General features: G+C 39.0%; 1 protein-coding gene across 1 annotated transcript in view; it reads left to right on the top strand.

Annotated features, from left to right (window-relative positions):
- The first annotated feature begins 10,389 nt into the window (after positions 1-10,389).
- Positions 10,390-25,731, top strand: part of KLHDC10 (kelch domain containing 10) — a 60,964-nt gene continuing 45,622 nt past the window's right edge. Inside the window, exon 1 of the mRNA XM_055307270.1 lies at positions 10,390-10,667. Within this exon, the coding sequence (XP_055163245.1) occupies positions 10,496-10,667 (172 nt within the window). The 5' untranslated portion in view covers positions 10,390-10,495. The remainder of the gene's footprint in view (positions 10,668-25,731) is intronic.

Here is a 25,731-nt window from a genome sequence, read left to right as displayed (position 1 = left end):
GTATGACTAAATCCAATATGACTGGTGTCCTTATAGAAAGAGGAAAATTTGGACACAGAGATACACAGGGAGAGCATCAAGTGATAAGACTGGGGTGATGCAGCTGGAAACTATGGAATGTCAAGGATTGCAACCACCAGAAACTAGGAAAGGGATATGGAACAAATTCTCACTCAGAACTTCCAGAAGGAACCAATCCCGCTGACATCTTGATCTCAGACTTCTAGCCTCCAGAATTGTAAGAAAATAAATTTCTATTGTTTAAGCCACCAGTATGTGGTATTTTGGCAGCCCTAGCAAACTAATACACCAAGGAAACTGATATAGTTAGGGAAAACAAGTACTATTATTTTCACAATCCCCTAATTAAAATTTAGCATTTAGCATTTCTCTTTCTTCTTTCTTTCTTTCTTTCTTTCTTTCTTTCTTTCTTTCTTTCTTTCTTTCTTTCTTTCTTTCTTTCTTTCTTTCCTTCCTTCCTTCCTTCCTTCCTTCCTTCCTTCCTTCCTTCCTTCCTTCCTTCCTTTCTTTCTTTCTTTCTTTCTTTCTTTCTTTCTTTCTTTCTTTCTTTCTTTCTTTCTTCCAGATTTTATTCATTTATTCACAAGAGGCAGAGAGACACAGGCAGAGGGAGAAGAAGCAGGCTCCACACAGGGAGCCTGACGTAGGACCTGATTCCGGGACTCCAGGATCACGCCCTGAACCGAAGGCAGATACCCAACTGCTGAGCCACCCAGGCATCCCAAATTTAGCATTTCCATCGATATTTTTATTTGTTTATTGCTGCCTTTGTAAACTTACATCCTAGAAGACAATGTACTGCTTTGGAACTAAGAGATCTTCACTCTTACTGTTGCTACCAAAGGACAGAAAAATGGCCGGAGGTTTAAAAAAAAAAAAAAAAAGAATAACAAAATCCTGTTAAAAAATAATAACAATGGGGATCCCTGGGTGGCTCAGTGGTTTAGTGCCTGCCTTTGGCCCAGGGTGTGATCGTGGAGTCCTGGGATCAAGTCCCACATCGGGCTCCCTTCATGGAACCTGCTTTTCCCTCTGCCTGTGTCTCTGCCTCTCTCTGTCTCTCTTGAGTAAATAAATAAAATCTTAAAAAATAATAATAACAATGAAAAAAATTAGTAACAATGTGTCTAAGACATATTGTATAGAAGAATAAAAGCCACCTGTAGACTACACTCTGTATAATCTCATCTATGTAACAAGCTAAAATAGAATACATTTTCTGTAAATATTTCTGTAAATACATAGAAAAAGATCTAGAAAAATAGACATCAAATTGTTAACAGTCTTTTCGGAAGTAGGATGGGGTAGCAAGTGAGGGAGAGAGTTTTGCTTTTTCTATGTTCTATTTACAGAAGATTACACAATAAAGATGTATTCATTACTTTAAAATTAGAGTTTGATTTAAAGACTCAAAATCATTACTCATATGGCTATTGGGCCAATCTTGGGACTATTACAATCTTATGTATTATTATCTTATTTCACATCTCCCAGCTAATTAGAAAGCACTTCTTAAGAATATACTTTGTGTAGGCAATAGCTCATATTTGCATTGAGACCATAACTATATGGTTTGCATCTGCTTCCTACAACTCTAGAGGTAGTATATCGATTAGGATTTCATTGGCCTTGGGTGACAAACCCAATTTAATCTATTTTAAGCAAGAAGGAGCGTTTGGTAGAACAATGTTGTTTAAAATGATTAATGTTCATTCCACCTTTTGATTTTACTCATCTTGTTTTACACAGTAAAAAGCCTCCTCCTCAATGTTGGCATGTTATTTTTATCAAGTTACTTCAATGCATAAATTATTTATAACCTTGTAGTGCTTAGAAGACAAATCAGAATAAACTTATAAATTAAATAACCATAAATTCGAAACAGTTCTCATGAATAAATGATATTTGCTGAGTTACAATCACCGATGTTGGAGAAAAGTAGAAAAATAGGGCCCAGTTTAGGTTCTTTAATCTCCTAGTGTAATATACTTTCAATAGTATTTTTTTTTTACTTTCAATAGTATTAACACATGCAGAGAGTGCCTGTTCATATAAGCTTACCATATTGAAAATACAAAATGATATTAATAGTTTTAAGGTTTGTTTACTTGTTTGGGATAATCAGACTTAATATTTTATAAATCTTTGCCAGAGAGTGTTCTCCTAAAGTCAATTTACTGAGATGTCATTTAATATCTTCATAAAACTGTCTTGTTCCCTTGCAGTTAAGTTAGAGTCACTTTAATCTGAATCAAATGAATATATGACAATTATTGCTGCAATTGGTAACAGGAAATAATATCTGGACTTCAAGTTCAATATCGCAGATATTGGAAAAAATGTCTAGATTTAACCCAGAACTTTCTATTAGATTGTTGAAGTTAATAAGTAAACACTCAAATGACTCATTCACAAAACTTGAAAAATGAATGACCATAAAAAAAAAAGAGGGGGTAGCACCTGGGTGGCTCAGTTGGTTAAGCGTCCGGCTCTTGTTTTCAGCTCAGGTCATGATCTCAGCCCATGTGGAACCCGCTCAAGAGTCTCTCTCTCCCTCCTCCTTTGTCCCTCCCCCCACAATATAAATCAAAATAAGAATGATTGACCATTATTCAGTTTTCTTTAGAAACTTCAATTTTTTATTGGACTTGGAACATTAGGACCACTGTGAAACTTGCTTTTGCATTGCCTGCTATAACGTCATGCAGCCATCATTTGACAGAGGTGCATGTTCATGTGTCGTGGCAGCCCTGTCCTCTTCTCATGAGCCTTCAACAACTAATGTAATATATTACTGCATCTCATCAAGTCATTTTCCAGATGTCAAGTGTAAAACTAAACTTACTCAATAACAATAGAGTTTAATTCTGTTTCAGCCTTTCAGTTATAAAACACCACTACAAGAGTATTACCTTCTGTTTTTTTAAGGTTTGTTTATTTGTTTGTTTGTTTATCTGTACTTTTTAATGTAAGTGCTATGCTCAACATGGGGCTTGAACTCATGGCCCTAAAATCAAGAGTTGACTGAGCTAGCCAGGAGCATTTTTTGTTTCTTGTTTTTTTTTTTTTTTTTGTTTTGTTTTGTTTTTAAGATTTTATTTATTTATTCATGAGAGACATAGGCAGAGAGAGAAGCAGGCTCCCTATGGGGAGCCCAATGCAGGACTCGATCCCAGGACCCTGGGATCACGCCCTGAGCCAAAGGCAGACACTCAACCACTGAGCCACCCAGGTGCCCCCACCACTGTTTTTATAATTGATGATTCTAAGACTACATGGCTTAGTGCTAGAACAATATTGCATTTAAACCATGGCCTAAACAAGAATTCCAATCTTTTGTGATAGATACTGCTTTCAAACATGCATGATGTGACATGATAGATCTTCAGTGTAACAGGTAGAAGATCCCTGGGAGCAGAAGTCTTTTCCCTGAGGCTGCTGCCTATAGGGCAGGTTCACTCATGGCAATGAGGAGGCTCCCATTGAAATCCTCAATCCTGGGATGCCTGGGATTGGGCGTGGTTCAGCGGTTGGGCGTCTGCCTTTGTCTCAGGGCGTGATCCCAGGATCTGGGATTGAATCCCACATCAGGCTCCCTGCATGGAGCCTGCTTCTCCCTCTGCCTGTGTCTCTGCTTCTCTCTCTCTGTGTCTCTCATTAATAAATAAATAAAATCTTAAATTAAAAAAAAATCCTCAATCCAGGGTGTCTGGATGGCTCAATCAGTTAAGTGGCTGATCCTGGAGTCCTACGGGGAGTCTGCTTCTCTCTCTGCCTCTCTCCACCTCTCATTCTCTCTCAAATAAATTAAATCTTAGAAAGAAAAAAAAAAAGAAGTCCTCAACTCAATTCACTGTAGTGATCTTTGAAAACATTTATCTGATCATGTCATCTCTTTTCTTAAGGACTTCAATGGCTCCTCACTGCATTAGGCTTCAGTCTAAACTCCTTAATGAGGGTTGCCTTCCCCGTGTTTGTCTCAAGCAGAATTGTTTAACTACTTTTCTATTCCAGAATGAAATCTTGGTTTTACCTTTATAAAGCCCAAGGTCTTTTTTCCCAAATATCAGAGGCAAATTTAGGCTCTTATATTTAGAACTACACAAAGAAACATGGAAGCTTTGAAATTAGTGGTCTGTGTGTGTGTGTGTGTGTGTGTGTGTGTCTGTGTTTAAATGGGGGTGGGATAGGGGCAAGAGTTGCCTTCAGAGTTTCCATATCAATTTCTTAGGACTGAAGTTACTGGGCCTCTGAGAACCTAAAACGCTGGTAAACACATTGGTCATCTACCCTTATGTTGATCAAATGGCTGCCTAAACATTGTGAGAGGGGAGCTTAAGGTTTGTATAAGGCTTCAGGCGCTTTCAATTTAAATATCTGGAGACAAAGTGTTTCAAGACCTTCCTGGATCCCTTTGTCCCCCTACTCCTTTTTCTCTTGCACTCTTATATTTTTATTCTTCTTTCAGGAAATACTGGTCAGGTCCCATTGGACTGATTTCAAGACTTAATGTTTCAAAAATACTATATAGGTTAATCTGCCTATTAAAAAAGATGATATGCATAAAAGTGCCTAGTTCACAAAAGGTGATCAGTAAATGTGAGCCTTCTTCCTTCTTTTCTTGGGGCAGCCAAACTTAACCTTAAGTACAATTTATACTTTATGTTTCTATGACATCTATACATGTAAAGCCTGTGTGTATAATGCTTTTATGTATATAGATGCTTGTAATTTTTATAATCAAGTACACCAAAGACTCATTAGTTTGGGCTTCCCAATATGAATGCTGATTTGATCTGGGCTAACGACAAGCAGTTAGTCACCTTTGACTATCCACCAAGGAATTTATATGATTCTGGGTGATATTTAATCTGCAACAAACTAACGAACAGTCCAAGAAGTAAACATTTTTTAAAGGATTGCCATACGTTGATACATCTATTGATTGCTAATGTGAGAATATGACTTTATATTTACATAAAACATTATACTTTTCCATGTACTTTCTTTTTCTCTTTAAGTAGGCTCCACACCCAACACAGGGCTCGAACTCACCACCCCAACCAAGGTCAGGAGTCACATGCTCCGATTGAGCCAGCCAGGGGTCCTTCTGTGTACTTCCACTTATACTATTTTATTGGTCTCTCATAGTAACTCACATGGTGTTAAAAAAGGAAGATTTTACTATCATTTGCATGTAGTAAAACTGGGGTACAGTTTTTTGCATGTAGTACAGAGGACTACACCTGTGTTCTCAACCATGGCTATAAATTAGAATAACTCAGGGAACTTTAAAAATATGGCCAGTGGGGCACCTGGGTGGCTCAGTAGTTGGAGTGTCTGTCTTTGGCTCAGGTTGTGATCCTGGGGTCCTGGCATTGAATCCTGCATCAGGCTTCCTGTAGGGAGCCTAGTTCTCCTTTTGCCTACATCTCTGCCTCTCTGCGTCTCTCATGAATAAATAAATCTTAAAAAAAAATATGGCCAGTGCCTATGCTCTAGAGATTCTGATCCAAATGGTCTGTATGGAAATTGAACATCACTGTTTTTCCAAAACAGCCTCATGTGAGTCCAGTGTTCAGTCAGGGGTCAGAGGCACTGGGTTACACAGTGCTGAGCTTAAGATGTCAATATGATAAATACAACTAGATTTCCTACTGTGATGTGTACTTTTTAACCCTCTCCAATCCTCTGCTCTCTAACTATCAAATGTTGTAATTATAGAAGCTCTGATGGAAAATCCTGGAAATATGTTTGAATCATTGTTTGTGTTCAACATTTATAAAACAATTTCCTGGAAAATACTGTCAATGCAGACTTCTTGCTAATTCCAACTGACTGGTTTTCTAAGTTAGTGTGAACTGCAGGCTCTAACTGCTTGTCAGGCTATTTTTATCAGTAAGCCTCAAAGAGAGTAGAGATGGTCCTGCAGGTGTTATGATAATCCGCCCTTAAATATTTAATTCTGCATAATTTAAAAAAGAGATTAAGAAACTGTCACCTTAAAAAAAAAAAGAAAAAAAAAAAGAAACTGTCACCTTGATACCATTATCATATCTAACAACTATAATGTTATTTCCCAATATCCCCTAGTAACCTTTCCAAATTCCAATTGGGGAAATTTCCCAATTGTCCGCAAATTATCTTTTAATGTTGATTTGTTCAGGAGGATCCCATACATTTTGCTATAAATTCCATTTAATTTAGCACTGTTCTTTTGAGGACTATTTTGAAAAACCTTGGTATGAGGGAAAAATTAAGAAAAGAAGAGAGAATAGTGCTGTGAACTCCAACTACCCATCACCCAGCTACATGAAACATTAACTCCAGGCCATCTTTGTTCCATCTGTATTCTCATTCTGTCTCCCATGCCCCATTTCCTGGATTATTTTGAAGCAAACTCTAGACATCATAGCATTTTACCTATAAATATTTCATTGTCTTTTCTCTAAAAGATAGCTTTTTAAAAAGACATGTATATATCCATAATACCTTAAAATTTTAATAATGGTTCCCAAATATAATCCAATATCCAATCAGATTTTCCCATTAAAAAAATAGCTGGCTTATTCTAACCAAAATGCAAACAAGGCCCACACACTGCATTTGGTTGATAAATGTAGAGTTTCGTTGATAAACTCTATTAATCTGTGGGTTCCTTTTCCCTCTTCTTGAAATATCAAGTTGAAGAAAACAGGCTGTTTGTTCTATAGAATTATCCACATTCTATATTTTGCAGATTACATCTCCAAGATATACTTTAACATAGTCTCTGTCCCCTTTATTTCCTGTAAACTGATTGAGCTAAGGTTTGACTTTATTTGGATTCATTTTTTGGCAAGAATACTTCACCAATAGTTGTACTTGTCTGCACACACATACTGCCCACTTGTTTCTTTTTTGTTATGGTAGCAGTCATTGATTATTATTGCCTACCACTATTATTTACTTAGGGGTCACAACCTGCCCATTGTTTTGTGTTATTTTATTTTGTTTTTCATAACATTGACTTATTGACGAAACCAGACTAGATATGGCGAAGATTGTCCCCCTTGGATTTGTTTGATTGTTTCATGTGTCATTTAAATCTTCCTTTGTGCCCTGAAAATTCCTATAAACTGAATGTTAGAGTTTAAATCTTGATAAGATTCTAGTGAATGTTTTTGATATGATGACTTCATAGGTGTTATCATGTACTTCATATTATGTTATGTTAGCAGGTACATATTGTCTGCTTGCACTTATTTTTGTTAACTTTAAAAAAAAATTTTTTTTAAGATTTTATTTATTTATTCATAGAAGACACAGAGAGAGAGAGAGAGACAGAGACACAGGCAGAGGGAGAAGCAGGCTCCAGGCAGGGAGCCTGATGTGGAACCCAATCCTGGGTCTCCAGGATCACATCCTGGGTGGAAGGCGGCATTAGACCACTGAGCCACCCAGGCTGCCCTGTTAACTTTTTTTTTTTTAAAGTGATCTCTACATCCAATATGGGGCTCCCAACTCACAGCCCCAAGATCAAGAGTTGTATGCTCTACAACTAAGCCAGTCAGATGTGCCTGCACACATTTATTTACTTATTTTTAAAGATTTGTTTATGTCTTTGAGAGAGAGTGGGAGTGGGGGGTGTGGGAGGAGCAGAAGGACATGGAGAGATAGAATCTCAAGCAGACTCCCCACTGAGCATGGAGCCAAATTCAGGGCTGGATCTCATGACCCTGAGATCATGACCTGAGCTGAAATCAAGAGCCGGAGGCTCAACCAACTGAATCACTTAGGTACTCCTGCACACATTTTTTTTTTTTTTTAAGATTCCGTTATTTAACAGAGAGAGTGAGAGAAAGAGAACACAAGCAGGCAGAGCACAGGCAAAAGGAAGAGGGAGAAGCAAGTTTCCCGCTAAGCAGGGAGACTGACATGGAGCTCGATCCCAGGATCCTGGGATTATGACCTGAGCTGAAGGCAGATGCCCAACTGACTGAGCCACCCAGGTGCCTCCATACTTATTTTGAAGACTCCTCTGCAAATCATGTAAATATCCATCAAAGTATACTTACATTCCGCAGTAAAAAGTTTGGGCCGCAACTTCTCTGGATTTTGCTGTTTGCATCTCTCATATTTTTTATATTCCTCTCCCCTGTATTTCCTATAAATTGGTAGTTAGATATAGATATCTGATGAGATTCGGGTTCAATTTTTTCTTTTTTTTTCTTTCTTTTCTTTTTAGATTTCATTTGTTTATTCATAAGAGAGATAGAGGCAGAGACATAGGCAGAGGGAAGAGAAGCAGGGAGCCGGAAGCGGGACTTGATCTCAGGACTCTGGGATCACGCCCGGAGCTGAAGGCAGACACTCAACCACTGAGCCACCCAGGCATCCCAGGTTCATTTTTTTTTTTTCAACAAGACTACTTGATTGTTATGTATGTGTTCTAGAAGCACATGTACGTCATCTTTTTTAAAAAATATTTTTTATTTATTCATTTGAGAGAGGGAGCAGGAGAGCACAAGCCAGGGGGAGAGACAGGAGAAGCAGACTCCCTGCTGAGAAGTGGGCCCCAGGCAGAGCTGATCCCAGAACCAGAGGATCACAACCCAAGCCAAAGGCACTGACCAAGCCACCCAAGCACCTTGATATGTCATCTTTCATTTTGTGATGCTAGCAGTGGGTGATGTTCAATGGGTTAACTGCTAAATTTACTAAGGGTTGCAAAATGGTAATATTGTATCATTATTTACACTTGGAATACTATAAAATTTCCTTCTTCTGTTTGGTTTACTCAATGGTACAATTTCTTTAGAAAAATTAACACTTACTGATTTTGACTTTCCTATTTTAGAGCCATCAACTTTTTTTTTTTTTTCAGGCCTCAAACATTTTCTTAAGTAGTGTGCTATAAAGCGCTTACTGGGTAAAACACCTGCTGGGAGGGACTGAAAGGAAAATAAGGAGGCTGGCCCAGTGGTGACATGAAATTTGACCAAAAGCATATGTATCCTCAGCTATAGCAGATTTTCTCTCTTTTTTCTTGTACCACGTAAGGTTCTCTTCTTCTTCTTCTTCTTCTTCTTTTTTTTTTTTTAAGATTTACTTATTTGTTCATTCAGAGATAGAGAGAGAGAGAGAGAGGCAGAGACACAGGCGGAGGGAGAAGCAGGCTCCATGCGGGGAGCCCGATGTGGGACTCGATCCAGGGTCTCCAGGATCACACCCCCGGCTGCAGGCGGCGCTGAACCGCTGCGCTACCGGGGCTGCCCCAGGTTCTCTTCTATAAAGGTTTACATTAAAAAAAAAAAAAAAAGCCACAATAACCAAGAACCTTGTAAAGTTTTGTTTTACTTGAAGAATATATACGCTTCTCCCTTATCATTCATAAACGTCAGTGAACTAGATTTATTTTTGTGCTTAGCACAGCGCCATGTTCGAAGCCAAGTTTTCGGTTTAATTTTGGAACAACAGGAATTTCTGATCTATACATCTGCATTTTCCCTCGATTTTGATCTTCCGTACCTGTTTCTGTCTTTAAGGTGAGTCAAATTTTCTATGAGGAAAAAAAAAAGTTTATTGAACAAAAACATTTTCATAGCCATCGGTCATCTATGAAAGTACCTTTTTCTTGGCACTCTTCTCACTGCTATGTGTTATTTTAAAAATCTTTACCAACGTAATAAGCCAGAAATGGTTTCTCACTGGGGTCTCCACTTGTATTTCTGTGACCACTGATGAGCTTGACCTTTTTTTTTTTTTCATGTTTATTAACCAAGCTGAAAACTGTTTGCTTAGGAAGCGGCTTGTATTTCATTAGGGAGGAGCTCAGCCAGCCATTTCGAAGACAAGATAAACGAAACCCAGGAATACCTCTTACATTTAAGCTTTGACCCCCCCCCCCCCGCCGTCTTTGGGTTTTTTTTCCTCCTCCAACCGAGCCCTTTGTGTGTGTCAACTGTCAGGGAAAGGGCTCTCAGCCGGCCAAGCCGGCGAAACACTGTATTTGCCCCCAAATATGTGTATTACGTGCTTATCCTCGTCCTGATTCCGGTGTTTCTGGAAAGGGCTCCCGAACCCGACGCGCGCCTGCAGGACCGGCGATCACGCGGACTCGTTCTGCAGGAGGGGCCTCCCTCGCTCGGCCTTCGATTGGCCCGCCTGATCCCGCAGGAGTCGCCGCGACTCGGGCTGGTTTAGCGCGGTTGATGCGTGTGTCGAGTGGCTGCTTCTGTCTGTCTCTCCCCCCCTTTTTTTTTAGCCATAGCTATGGTTACCACGTCTCTCCCCGCCTCCCTCCACCTACCAACAAGGCGACTGGCCATTGGCTGCCTGTCACCAAGTAAGCCAGTCATTGGTCACTGGTGAGGACAGGGCGCTCCCCCGGCCCCTGTCTCCCGGGTCTCCTGAGGAGCCCAGGAAGGAGGCTCCGCTAGTGCCGCCGGGCCAGGGGCTGCCGGGACCCGGCTGCGGCGATCGTTAGCGGGTCATGTCGGCCGCCCAGGGCTGGGACAGGAACCGGCGGCGGGGAGGAGGCGCCGCGGGCAGTGGCGGCGGCGGCGGAGGTAGCGGGGCCGGCGGGGGCAGCGGGGGCAGCGGGGGTCGGGGGACTGGCCAGCTCAACCGCTTCGTGCAGCTCTCCGGGCGGCCGCACCTGCCAGGTGAGTCGTGGGGCCGGGTCCTGACAGGTTGCGGGCGCGGCGGGAGGGCGGCTGCCCCCTTTCCTTTTCTCCCTAGTTTTTTTTTTCCCCTGGGAGGAGGAAAGGCAGGCTCCACGCGCAGCAGAGGGACTGGGGCTTCCAGGAGACAGGAGAGGAAGGGTGTCTTTGAGGCCAGGGAGGGAGCAGAAACACAGCGAAAAGAAGTATTTTTTGCTTTGTTGGAAGCTCTGGGCTGAGAGTTGTGTTTTTTTTTTTTTTTTTCCAAAGGCGAGGCCGCTGTTTCATTGACATTCCCAAATGTTTCGCCTATTCTGTTCCCAGTCTCGTCCTCTTCCGCAGTTTGATCTTTTAAAAGAAAGACATTGGCTCCTAGCTGTGGGAAATTCTTTTTAAAGGGGTGCTAGATCCGGGAGACAAGAGGGAAAAGCATTCCAAAGAGTGATTCTGTGAAAACCACCTCGAGTGTGTAAGAGTTAGGCATTCTGAGACAAGAGAGGAGGAGGAAAGGCGCGGGGTGGCGGGTGGGGGGTGGGGGGACGGGAGGGGGGCGTTGGGATGTGGGTGGGAAACAGAACCGAGAGAATTAGGAAAAACTAGTTAAATTACTAATATTTTGGAATGTCCAAAGACAGAATGGATAGCGTGATCTGGATTTTAAGGGAAGAAAATGAAGATCATGAATATACTTAGTGACAAAATTATGCTGTCTCCGCTATGTAAAAACAACTGATTGAAGATTGGAAAAAAGCACCCAATGTGATTATTTTACGTTTTGGCCTACAGTTTTCTGTCCTTGAGTTCAGATGCCTTAAAAAACAAAGACAAATCGATGTGTGTGTGTGCGGACAATTTTTAAAAGATACATTTGTAAGTGAAGTATAGTAGGGGGAGGGAGAGAAGTAAATATTGCACAGAATGTCAAATAATATATTGGGCAAACTTATTTTTACCTTAAAGAGAACAATCAGGAATGATGTGTTAATCATTCACCATATTGTTTGTGAATAATGTTGATTTTATCGGTGATGTATTTGTTTAACCAATGAGTTTTGAGAACATGATGGTTTTTGAATTCCTTTTGCTGCCATGCCTGTACTTCTAAGTAATCAAAATTTATTTGATTAATTTGAAGATAACAAAGGGAATTTTGCACATCGAATGAGACAGTCACTTGTTTTGCGATGAGGTTATTGATGTGTGTTAGAAATGCACATTAAGCATTTATACGTGACATTAAAATTGACATTGAAGCAGTTTTAATGAGGCAAATATATAATATACCAGGAGTTGGATTTGAGGTGATAGTATTAGACTGGGTATTCTAAATATGTGATCTTTAAAAAAAGAAAAAAGGAGAAATCCTTTTTCTTAAAACCAAATTAATAGCGAAAACTTATATTCTGGTGTATTGACAGATTTGAAGATAAATCTCTTACCAAAGACTATTACCAGTTTGCCCTCTACTACTACTAATTTTTAGGTCTTTGATCTCAAATTAATTATACCATGGGCTGGATAATAGCCATTCCCAGGCTCCAAGAACCTGGTTGGTGCACTTCCTCACTGCCACCACCTGATGGCAGTGGAAGCCATGATTTCTGATGAGAGGCTTAGGTGTGGAGCTATTTCTGCATTTCCTTAGCACACAAGGCCAAGAACAGCCATTTGTCCAGAGGTAAAGATAAATCTGTTTGAGCTGTGAAAATTCATGCAATGGAGTGATCAGCCTCTTCTTTCCACTTTCTTTCCCCCTTGATTGGCACTTCATTCTTCCTTTCCAAGTAGGTGGCCTCTGCCATTACTTCACTATTAGAATCGGGAACATATGCTATCTCAATGTGTTTGAAATTCTTTTACACCAATTCATTATTTTCTCCAGCATTGCATTTTAAGTCCCCCTCCCCACCCATTGAAAGGTTGTGTATTGAAGTGTTTAAAAAGATTTTAGGTTATGGTGAGAGATAGAGAAAGGTCTAGGCCCATTTTATGGCTGACCATGAAGGTTAAAGAAACTTTTTTTTTTTTTAAGTTTTTGTAGCTAACTTTTTCCATTGAACTCTAATTCCATTTTCCTTTTTCATCCTTCTCTACCAACACTTCAGATACTCAGCATCCAGAGCACTTTCTTACTTTTTTGTGCATCCTCTATCTAGTCCCTGGTGAAACAAAACAACCTGGTCTTTCTGGAGTGTTCTCTATATCCTTTAGAAATAGCATCTTTATCTGTACAGTTATGCAAACCTGAAACTTGGCCAACCTCCTTAAATTTTCTTCTCCCTTGCATTTCAAGTGTAGTTAATCACCTAGTTCTGTTTATTTCTACTATTACTCCAGTTCATGCTGTCATCATCCCTCACTTAGGTTTTCTGCAGTAGCTTGCTTTCTTTTTTTCCCTGCAGTAGCTTTCTAAGCAGTCCTCCTGTTTCTACTTTTGCCCTCCAGGGCATACAGCACACTCCTCTTTTGTAAGCACAAATCTATTCTGGTCTCTGCTTACAACCCTTTACTAGCTCTTCATTGCTTTTAGGGTAAGGCAAAAAATCTTAAACACAGCCTAAAAAGTATTGCATTGTCTGTCTAATTCTCAAGTTAATTCTACATCACATGGTCTTCCTCTTTGATCGTTTTCTGCTTCCTTAGACATAACATGTTCTCTTCTGCCACAGGGTCATTGCACATACTATCCCATCATACAAGAACTCTCTTACTCCTCATTCTGTTCCTTTTTTTTTTTTTGTAGTTTCTCTTCCATTGGGACTTAGCTCAATCACGCTGTATTTTCAGGGAAGCCTCCTTTGACCTTCTCTGATTTATCTCTTCTCCCTATACACACTCATAGTGCCATGAAGTTCTTCTTGGGCATACTTATCGTTTATATGTGATTCCTTCAAATGAAGGATTTGCTATTCTTTTTTTTTTTAATTTTTTTAATTTTTTATTTATTTATGATAGTCACACAGAGAGAGAGAGAGAGGCGCAGAGACATAGGCATAGGAGAAGCAGGCTCCATGCACCAGGAGCCCGATGTGGGACTCGATCCCGGGTCTCCAGGATCGCGCCCTGGGCCAAACACAGGCGCCAAACCGCTGCGTCACCCAGGGATCCCTTGGATTTGCTATTCTTGATACACACACACAAAGTATATATGTGTATATACATGTGTACATATGCATATATATTCTAAATTCTAAATGAGTATGTTGGCATTAATATGTAAGCAATTAGTTCCCTGTGAATTTGGTTGATTAGTGTGGTTCAATCTGCTATAGCCCCATTGACTCTGGACAAATGGATAAAATAAAATTCTTACACATAAAGGTAGATTAGACTCTGCATTCATGGTGAGAGCACAAATGATATTTTATGAAACTTGGAGCAGCTTCTTGTCTTTTTGCTGTCTCCTGAATGCAATAGTGATTATGTGTTTGTCCCATAGGCCAAGAAATTTATAGCTTGTTGGTCCTGGATGTCTAACTCATAATCTCTGTATACACCCAGTAAAGAACAGGGAACATTTTTGTAGAATAAGTATGCAGAGGTAGAATTCAGGGACAAGGAGATCATGGGGATAATAGAATCCAAGTTACTATTGTAATTTCACTGTGTGAGTTTGATTAAATACCATGTATTACTTGAGATAACAGTTAAACATTGCTGCTAATGAAAACTGAAAAACTGACAGAAGGAAAAATGTAACAACTGGTAAAGCCGGGCAAAAATAGCATTGAAATCTTAATGTAAAAATATGAATTGTGATATATGTTCATGATATGAAATCCAAATAGTACAAAAGAGCATATGATAAAAGGTAATTTTTCCTTCTACCTTTGACCTCAGCTAATTGGCTTCTTTCCCTAGAAGCAACCAGTGATCAATTTTGTGTGTGTGTGTGTGTGTGTGTGTGTGTGTGTAGAGAAAAATGGTAGCATTTCTTTGTTTGGATGGGCATTTAAAATGGTTACAGACTTGCTAATATAAATGATGATTCAATGAGTATCCCCCTCTATGTTTTTGCATATGAGTTAGTCTGTCTTTAGAATAAATTCCTGGAAATGCAATTGCTGGGTCAAAGACTATGTACTATTTAAGTTTTGACAGATATTGTCAAATTGCCTTCCATAGAGGTTGTACCAGCTTATGTTTCACTGTTGGTGTTGGAGTGCTGGCCTCCCATACCCTTGGTAATAGAGTGGGTTATCAAACTTTTTTAAATTGCCAATTTAATAGGAATATTTTTCTTCGTATTTTCAATTTATTTATAACATTTGCTTATATTTTTTATTCCTCTGGTTATATTTTTTTGTTCATTATTCTATTGGGACGTTTAATATTTTTTATAGGAACTCTGTGTTTTAAGGAAATTAGTTGTCTTTGATACATTACAGATACTTTTCAGTTTGTCAGTTCGCTTTTGACTTTATGTTGTATTTTTTCAGCAGAAATTTTAAAAATTTTTGGTAGTTGTAATTATCAATCTTTTTGTGGATTTTAGCTTTTTTGCATCCTAAGAAAGTCCTCCCCTATTTAACTGTTACTTCTGAATGAAATGAAAATTCTTATTTTTTTCCTGGTACTTTTATAATTTTAAATTAAATGTACTTATCTATTCAAAATATAAATTATGTAAAGTATTAAGGTAGGAATGCAGCTCTTTTCCAAATGGCTACTGAGTTACCACAGCATTGAAATATTGTCTATAAATGTACTTAGTTCCTACATATAATGTGGGGTTCTTACTGGGACTTTTATTCTGTTCCATGGATCAGTTCACCTATTTATACCTTAATGACCACATTCTTTGTTTATAATCCTCTCTTCTACTTTCCAGAGTTTTCCTGGATATTCTTGCTTTTTCTCCTCTCCTCCATCCTATTGATAGTCTTATTGGTAGAACATTATAGATTGATTTAGTGCTATTTGATGTCTTTTTGAGGTTCAAACTCTTGTTTAAGAGCAGAGAATATATTCATTTCTTGTTCAAGTCTTCTTTCGCATCTCTCAATAACATTTTAAAGTTTTTTCATAAAAACCTTTCACATTTCTTGTTATGTTTAGCCCCTGGTATTTTATCTTTTTTGTTGCTATTGTAAATGGAGTTTCTACTTTTATTATGTCTTTTCTCTTGTGTAACTAGCCACTTTAGAATTCTAATACTATCTGTAATAGTTTGCCAGTTGTTTTTCTAGGGCTTTGCAGTTAAATGGTCACATTATTACCAAATAAAGATAATTTTATCTCCTCCTTTCCAATTTTTATACTTATTTCTTTCTTTTGTCAATTAATTTTGCTAGTACTTTTCAAAAATATTAAAGAGTAAGACAGTAGTGGATCTTTGTCTTATTCCTGACTTTAATGGTATGTTTTTTGTGCTTTCCTGTTAAGATTAGACCTGATTTTTTAAAAATTTTATTTATTTATTCATGAGAGACACAGAGAGAGAGAGGCAGAGACACAGACACAGACAGAGGGAGAAGCAGGCTCCATATAGGGAGCCTGACATGGGACTCAATCCCGGGACTCCAGGATCATGCCCTGGGCCGAAGGCACGTGCCAAACCGTTGAGCCACCCAGAGATCCCCCTAGACCTGACTTTAAATTGAAGTATACATACTGCTGAGTGAAGTAAGTCAATTGGAGAAGGACAAACATTATATGTTCTCATTGATTTGGGGAATATAAATAACAGTGAAAGGGAATATAAGGGAAGGGAGAAGAAATGTGTGGGAAATATCAGAAAGGGAGACAGAACATAAAGACTCTTAACTCTGGGAAACGAACTAGGGGTGGGGGTGAATGGGTGACGGGCACTGAGGGGAGCACTTGACGGGATGAGCACTGGGTGTTATTCTGTATGTTGGTAAATTGAACACCAATAAAAAATAAGTTTATTAAAAAAAATGAAGTGTACATACTTTATCATGTTAAAGTAGTCCACTATTGCCATTTTATTAAGATTTTTTAGTAAATTTTGGGACGCCTGGGTGGTGCAGTTGGTTGAGCATCTGACTCTTGGTTTTAGCTGAGGTTGAAATCTCAGGGTAGTGAGATCGAGCCCTGCATCTGGCTCCAGTCTCAGCAGGAGTCTGCCTGAGATTCTCTCCTTCTCTCCCTCCTACTCACCCTCTCTCTCAAATAAAGAAATCTTTTTATTTTTCTATCTTCTCATTCTGGATATTTATTGTTCTTTTCATTCTTTCTAAGTAATTAAATTATAAGATTTCTTTGAATACTGCTTTAGTTATGTTCTGTAAGTTATGGGCTTCCTGTTGTAGTTATTTCCTTAATATCTTGCAATTCCATTTTTGATTTATTTTCTTTAGTATGAGTAGTTAATCCTTTTAAACTTTTTCTTAACATTTCCATTTGTTTTTAATTGCTTGAGATAGAATTCACATGCCATACAATTCACCATATAAATTCACCATTCACCATTTAAAAACCAGTGGTTTATAGTATAGTCAGATATATGCAGTTATTATCACAGTCAATTTTAGAGCATTTTTATCACCTCAAGAAGAAACCCCATGTCTTTTAGCTTTACTCTCTTATCCTCCTGCTTCCATTACCTACCCCATCCCCATCCCACCCCTAAGGAACCACTAATCTACCTTTTGTCTCTGTAGATTTCCCTATTATGCACTTTCTCATATGAACGGAATCTTTTGTGACTCCTTTTTTTTTTTCTCACTTTGCATGGTTTCAAAGTTTATCCATGTTAAAGTGGCAGATATCAATACTTCATTCCTTTTTGTGGCTAAATAATGTTCCATTGTATAGATATACTACATTTTGTATATCCATTTGTCCATTGATGAACATTTAGACTGTTTCTACTTTTTGGCTATTATGAATAATGTGGCCATAAATTGCATAGAGGTTTCTATGTGAACATGTGTTTTCATTTCTCTTAGGTATATACCTAGGAATGAAATTGTTAGGTCATATGGTAACTCTGTGCTCTAGGTTTATTCATTTGAGGAACTGTCAAACTTTTCCAAAGTGGCTGGAATTTTACATTCCTACCAGCAGTGAATGGGGTTCCAATTTCATATATATACTCTCTTTAACATTTGTTATTATCCATTTGACTTTTTAATTCTAACCATCCTAGTGTGTATAAAGTGGCATTTCATTGTGGTTTTTGATTTGCATTTCTCTGATGACTCACGATGTCAAGCATTTTTTTTCTTTCTCTTCCAACTTTTTTTTTTTTCTCTTCCAACTTTTTTGAGGTGTAATTGACATAGAGCATCTTTTCACGTGCCTGTTAACTAATTATATGTCTTCTTTGGAGAAATGTCTTTTAGCTACTTTGCCCCATTTAATTAATTTATCTATATATATTTTTAAAATATTTTATTTTTTTTTTTCATGAGAGACACAGAGACAGACAGAGGCAGAGGCACAGGCAGAGGGAGAAGCAAGGCTCCATGCAGGGAGCCCGACATGGTACTTGATCCCGGGTCTCCAGGATCACACCCTGGGCTGAAGGCAGTGCTAAACCGTTGAGCCACCCAGGCTGCCCCAATTTATCTATATTTTTAAAAGTAAACTCTCCACCCAGTGTGGGGCTCGAACTCATGACCCTGATCAAGAATCAAATGCTCTACGAATTGAGCTAGTTAAATTGTTTGTTTGCCCTGCTCTTTTTTTGAGTTGTCTTTTTACTATTGAATTTAAGAACTCTTTACATATTCTAGATACAAGTTCTTTATAAGATACATGATTTGCAAGTGTTCTTCATGTTCTGTGTTGCCTTTTCACTTCCTTAATTGTGTTGTTTGAAGCACAAAAATTTTAAATTTTGGTGAAGTCCAATTTATCATATCTAAAACTCTTGCCAAATCTAAGGTCATGAAAACTTGTCCCTGTGTTTCTTTTCTAAGAGTTTTATTGTTTTACTTTTACATTTGTGTCTTTGATTCTTTTTGAATTAGTTTTTATGTTTGGTGTGGGTAAGGGTTATCTCAACTGTCTGCCCTATTGTCCCAGCACCATTTGTTAGAAAGACTGTTCTTTCTCCATGGAATAGCCTTCACATTCTTGTCAAAACTTAGTTGACCATAAACATTCAGGTTTACTTCAGGACTTTTGATTCTATTCTATTGATCTGTATGTCTGTCCATGTGCCAGTACCACACTGTCTCCCATACTGTTGCTTTGTAGCAAGTTTTGAAATCAGAAACTGTTTTTCTTCCTATTTTATTCTTTTCCAGGATTGTTTTGGCTATTCTAGGTCCCTAGCAATTCCATATAAATTCGAGGACCGGTCTGTCAGTTTGTATGAACTCAGAGCTTCTTATAGGGATTTACATTGAATCTGTACATCAGTTTGGGGGATATTACCCTCTTAGTAATGTTGTCTTCTAATCCCTGAACATGGGATGTTTTTCATTTATCTAGATCTTTAATTCTTTCAACAATGTTCTATGGTTTTCAGAGGTCATTTATATCTTACTTGCCTTTCTCAGTCCTGTTGTCCTTGTCTTTTACTATGTTTTCAGCAGTGTTTGTACTCCTTTATGCTGTGTGCAGTGAAGATGTTATATCTGTGTTGGTTTTATTTTTTCTAAAATAAATAGATTTTATTTATTTATTTGACAGAGAGAGAGAACGAGCACATAAGCAGGGGGAGCAGCAGGGAGGCAGAGGGAGAAGCAGGCTCCCCATGGAGCAAGGAACCCGATGCAGGGCTTGATCCCAGGACCTTGGGATCATGACCTGAGCCGAAGGCAGACACTTAACTGACTAAGCCACTCAAGTGCCCCTTTTCCTTCTGTTTCTTTCCTGCTTTCAGCCTGCTTATATTTCCTCCCTTCTGTGATCTTCTTTGAGTTAGAATCTTTTAAATCTTTTCTGCCTTTGAAATAATCATTAATTTTTGTACAGTTTATTGTCTTCCGCTTCCTACTACCACCACAATAAAAGAAATACAAATTCATTATTAAAATTTGAAAAACATTGAGTGAGAACTTGAAAGTCATCCATACTAATTCCCCATAAAGACTACTGTATCAACATTTTTAAAAAAGATTTTATTTACTTATTCATGAGAGAGATTGATTGAGAGATTGAGAGATTGAGAGGCAGAGAGGGAGAAGCAGGCTCCTGACATGGGACTCTATCCCCAGTCTCCAGGATCACACCCCTGGCTGAAGGTGGCGCTAAACTCCTGGGCCACCAGGGCTGCCCTTTATCAACATGTTGATATTTTGCTTCCCTCTTAGTTCTTTATCAGTGAATTATGTTTTATTTATTTATATTTATTTTATTTTTAAAGATTTTATTTATTCATGATAGAGAGAGAGAGGCAGAAACACAGGCAGAGGGAGAAGCAGACTCCAGGATCGCGCCCTGGGTCAAAGGCAGGCGCTAAGCCGCTGAGCCACCCAGGGATCCCTGAATTATGTTTTATTTAATACTATGTAAGTAATTACGTATTACTAGCAGCAACTTGAGATTCTATTAAAACTGTTCTATATTTAAATATTTTACTCATAAACACTCATTTTTATTTTCTCTTATTTCACCAGGAAGAATCTGTTTCTCCTCAATTTATTATATGAATTACATTTTCGATTTTCTTCTAGCTGATGTCTTATTTTATTTCTTTCATTCACAGCCAAGCTTGCAGAAAAAATAGACTGTTATTTATTTTAATTTCTTTTTTTTTTCTCTTCAATCTATTGCAGTCTTACTTCTGCCTTCTTCATTCCACTCAAGTGCTCTTGTTAAGGTAATAACTTCCTAATTGCTAAATCCATTAGATATCATCCTACCCAACTTCTCTAGATTTTTATTTTCACTACCTCCTGAACTAGAGCCTAGGAATACATCATAATTAGACAAAGTCTCTATTCCTGGAGAGCTCTTAGTTATCCTTTTAGATCTTGAACTTCTCATTAGTTTTCCTTTATCTGCCCCTTAGTCTTAGTATCTGAGAATAAATACTTGTTTGTTTTCCCTTCCTACTCTTAGATTTTCCCTGGGTGATATTATTAATCTCCCAACAGTGCCTAAATCTGTCTCGAGCCCAGACCTATTTTCATAGTTTGTTTGCCAATAGCTATTAGACATTACTACCTAAATTACTGAAGAGCACACTAAATTCAACATGCCCAAAAATAATTTCATCATCTTTCCTGTCAAACCTGTGCTTCCTTCTTTGCTCCTTATCCCAACTGAGCTTCATGGCTAACTCATCAATTTAGTAACTCAAGCTAGAAACCTGGGAATCACAGTAGATTCCTTCCTTTTGCTCATTCCTTATCTAGTCGATTACATATTTCTCCTTTTTACCCTAGTTCTTCTCTTTGTCCTTTTTACCTCTCCATGCTCACCTTTGATGTTTTCATTTTATATTTCAACTATATAGAAGTATTTGTAGCTAGTAACTTAAATTCTTAGAACAAGGAGAGAGATTAAACAAGCACACAGACATGCACTTGTTTGAGCATCCTTTTTACTGCTTTAGGGTATATACCTCAGAGGGGAATTGTGGGGTCTTATGGTAATATTATGCTTAACTCTTTGAAGAACCATCAAACTGGGGACACCTGGGTGGCTCAGCAGTTTAGTGTCTGCCTTTGGCTCAAGTTGTGATCCCAGAGTCCAGGGATCCAGTGCCGCATCGGGCTCCCTGCATGGAGCCTGCTTCTCCTTCTGCCTGTGTCTCTACCACTCTCTCTGTGTCTCTCATGAGTAAGTGAATAAAATCTTAAAAAAAAAAATCAAACTTGTAATGTACTGCAATCCCACATCATGTCCTGATTCCATACATCTTATTTTCTTCCCTCTAGAGTTCCATTATTCTAATTGTCTTCTAAGACTCAAGTATACTTTACACGGCTTTTTAAAATTCTTTTAGGGGCACCTACCTGAGTGGCTCAGTAGTTGAGCATCTGCCTTTGGCTCAGGTCGTGATCCCGGGGTCCTGGGATCGAGTGCTGCATCAGGCTTCCCATGGGGAGTCTGCTTCTCCCTCTGCCTATGTCTCTGTGTCTCTCATGAATAAAGAAATAAAAATCTTCAAAAAAAATAAAATTCTGTCTTTTAATGGTTACTTGTACAGATTAGTTACAATGTATCTGACCCTATTCAAGGTGTTTTACAACCATTAACTTCTTTCTCCTCATAACCTTGTGAGGTAAGTAACTTTTGCATCCTCTTCTCTGATGAGGAACTGAGGCTTAATGAGAAACTACATTACTTGCCTAAAGTTCTATAGCTAATTAATGTCAGAGTTCAGATTCAGACCAGTCTGTTGGACTTCAAAGCCTATGCTCTTCTACTTCTTCTATGTGCCACCACTGTCCTTTGTGTACATATACACAAATGGTCATAGTACTTAGATATACTGAATTGCAATTGTTTGTTTCTCAACTTATCTACTTACTAAGTGTGCGTTCTTTGGGGTACCTGGGTGGCTCGTGGTCGAGCGTCTGCTTTTGGCTCAGGGCGTGATCCCAGGGTTCTGGGATCAAGTCCCACATCGGGCTCCCCGCATGGAGCCTGCTATTCCCTCTGTCTGTGTCTCTGCCTCTCTGTGTGTGTCTCTCATGAATAAATAAATAAAGTCATTTTAAAAAAAAAAAAGTGGGGGATCCCTGGGTGGCGCAGCAGTTTGGCGCCTGCCTTTGGCCCAGGGCGCGATCCTGAAGACCCGGGATCGAATCCCACGTCGGGCTCCCGGTGCATGGAGCCTGCTTCTCCCTCTGCTTGTGTCTCTGCCTCTCTCTCTCTCTCTCTCTCTCTCTCTCTCTCTCTCTCTCTCTCTGTGACTATCATAAATAAAAAAATTTAAAAATAAATAAAAATAAATAAAAAATAAATTTAAAAAAGTGTGGGTTTCTTAAAGACAAAAATAATGTTTTTTCTTTACCATATTCTACAGAGACTAGAACGCTGTCCAACTTTTAGTAGGCTTTTAGTAAATGTTTATTGACTGAGTAATTATCAACATCTGCAGTTATTCATGCAAGAGACTTATTTTACATTACATAGTCTAAAATACTTTTTTTTAACTAAGGAATTTAGCACATACAATTTCTTTAAAAGATTTTATTTATTTATTAGAGGGAGAGAGTATGCACGAGTTGGGAGGGGAGAGCAGATTCCCCACTGAGGAGGGAGCCTGATGTGGGGCTCGATCCCAGGACCATCAGGAACTGAGCTGAATGAAGGCAGACACTTAACCAACTGAGCCACCCAGGTGCCCTTAGCACATATAATTTTTGTATGGCTTTTCTAAATATTTTTTTTATCCCAAGTATATTTTATGTTGAATATGATCAGAAATAGTTGTAGCATTCTTCTGTCTGTGCCTTGGTTCTATGCCTTCCTGCCTATTCAGAAAATTTACATTATTATAATTTCTCTGTCCTGTGTCTTCCTTCACCCTTTTTCTCTCCATCAAGTCATTTCTATAGTCTTTGAGCTTTAGGTTTTATCTCTTCTAATCTCTCCTTTTCCTTTTATAGCTAGCTTTGTGAAGACATTGGCTAGAGTTGCTGTCTCATCGCCATACCTTCTCATCACCTCTTTGAAGTTGGTTTTGCTAATTTCACAAATGACATGTGTTGTCAAACCAAATGATGTTTTTCAATCACCATCTTACTTGATCTCTCTTCGTTTTATTTTATTAAAGTTTTGTTTATTTATTTTAGAGAGAGCAAGCATGCAAGCAAGGGGAGGAGGGGTAGAGGGAGAAGGAGAGAGAGGGAGAGAAGCAGGTTCCCTGCTGAGTGGGGCTCTACACGGGGGCTCTATCCCACGACCCTGAGATTATGGCCTGAGCCAAAACCAAGAGTTGGCTGCTTAACCATCTGAGCCACCCAGGTGCCCTTCTCTTCATTTTAAAACCTCCTTTTTCCTCAGCTTCCGAAATATTAGGTCTGGTTTTCTTTTTTGTGAGTCTAGTCTCTCACACTCAGTCTTCTTTGTCAACTCTTCCTTTTCTCCCAGGCCTTAACGTGAGTTCTCAAGTCTTAATCCTATGCCGCCACCCTTCTTTATTTCAACTTAAATTTTAAGTATTCTCTTCCAAATCCTTGGTTTTCAATTTCTATCCATATGCCAATAAATAAGGCCACTTTGTAACTTCTTCTGCCCAAATCTTTCTTGAGGGCCATATACTTGGTCTCTTGATGTCTCAACTTACATCCTTATACCCCCTCAAGTTCAGCATGTCTGAAACTGAACTTCTGACCTTTCTTTATTCTACTGGTGAAGGGAGCTATTGGACAGTTTTTTTTTTAAGATTTTATTTATTCATTCATGAGAGACAGAGAGAGAGAGAGACAGAGAGAGGGGGGGGGCAGAGACACAGGCAGAGGGAGAAGCAGGCTCCATGCAAGGAGCCTGAAGTGGGACTCAATCCTGGGACTCCAGGATCACACCCCGGGGCCAAAGGTGATGCTAAACTGCTGAGCCACCCGGGCTGCCCTATTGGACAGTTTTAAGCAGGGGAGCGATATGATGTAATTTATATTTTTAAGATGTTTTTATTTAAATTCTAGCTAGTTAAAATACAGTGTAATATTAGTTTCAGGTGATTCAACACTTCTGTACCTCACCCGGTGCTCGTCACAAGTGCCTTCTTTAAATTTTTTTTTTATTTATTTACTTATGATAGTCACAGAGAGAGAGAGAGAGAGGCAGAGACACAGGCAGAGGGAGAAGCAGGCTCCATGCACCGGGAGCCCGATGTGGGATTCGATCCCGGCTCTCCAGGATCGCGCCCTGGGCCAAAGACAGGCCCGCTGCGCCACCCAGGGATCCCCACGAGTGCCTTCTTTAATCTCCAACCCTTACCTCCCCAATCCCTCCACCCACCTCCCTCTACCATCAGTTTGTTCTCAGTAGTTAAGAGTGTTCTTGGTTTGCCCCTCTCTCTTTCTTTTTTCCCCTTTGCTTGTTTGTTTCTTAAATTCCATATATGAGTGAAATCATATGGTATTTGTGAATCCCTGAGTTACTTAATAGCCCAGTGTGCCCTGCGTGTGTGTGTGCACGTGCATACACACACACACACATACACACACACACACGACACTGGGATATTACTCAGCCATAACAAAAAGAATGAAACCTTGGCATTTGCAACAACATGGATGGAGCTAGACAGTATTAGGCTAAGCAAAACTTAAGTCAATGACAGATATTCTTTTAAAGATTTGTTTATTGATTTGAGAGAGACTGCACATGGATGTGCACAAGTGAGGGGAGGGACAGAGGGAAAGAATCTCAGGTAGACTCCCCACTAAGCATGGAGCCCAACAAGGGGCTCATCTCACGAATTTGAGATCACGACCTGAGCTGAAATCAAGAATCAGATGCTAAACCAACTGAGCCACCCAGATGGCCCAGTGATTTACATTTTTTTTTAAAGCTCTTTGTACCTACTGGATGGAGAATGGAGTATGAGAATCGGTAGAAGTGAAGCATAAAAGCCATTTGGAAGACTTGTTGTAGTCTTCTCAAAGGATGATGGCAGTCTGGACTAGAGTACAGTGGTATAGGTGGTGAGAAGTGATTTAATATGAGACGTATTTTGAAAGTAGCATTAACAGAGTTTATTGTGAGGTATGAAGGAAAGAGAGGAATCAAGATGACTCATATGCTTTTGTCTTAAGTAATTGGATGGATAATGGTGTCATAAAATGAGATGGGACACACTGGAAGGAGAAGGATTGTGGGGGTAAATCTAGAGTTCTGTTTTGATTATGTTAAGCATGAGATGCCTACTTGACCTCCAAGTGAGGATATAGGGTGACAGTCTTCATATATAAATTAAACTCAAGGGAAAGGTAGTGGCTCAAAATGCAAGTTTTGGAATTATTAGCATACAGATGGTATTTAAAAGCCTCTGGGCTGGATGAGATCACCAAGGAGGATTAAAGAAAAATAAGGGCAGAACACTGTGACTTGAAGGTGAGAGGGAAAGGAGAAGCAAGCAAAGGAGGTCAGTAAATTAAGAGGAAAACCAGGACTACTTGATTTCACAGAAGACAAGAGAAGAGAGTGTTTCCAGAAGGAGGCAGAGGTCACCTTGTCCAAGGCTCTA

This window comes from Nyctereutes procyonoides, unplaced genomic scaffold, assembly GCF_905146905.1.
Source record: "Nyctereutes procyonoides isolate TBG_1078 unplaced genomic scaffold, NYPRO_anot_genome, whole genome shotgun sequence".
Lineage (NCBI taxonomy): Eukaryota > Metazoa > Chordata > Mammalia > Carnivora > Canidae > Nyctereutes > Nyctereutes procyonoides.
Note: the sequence above shows the minus strand (reverse complement) of the source record. Positions and strands in the feature narration are given on the sequence as shown.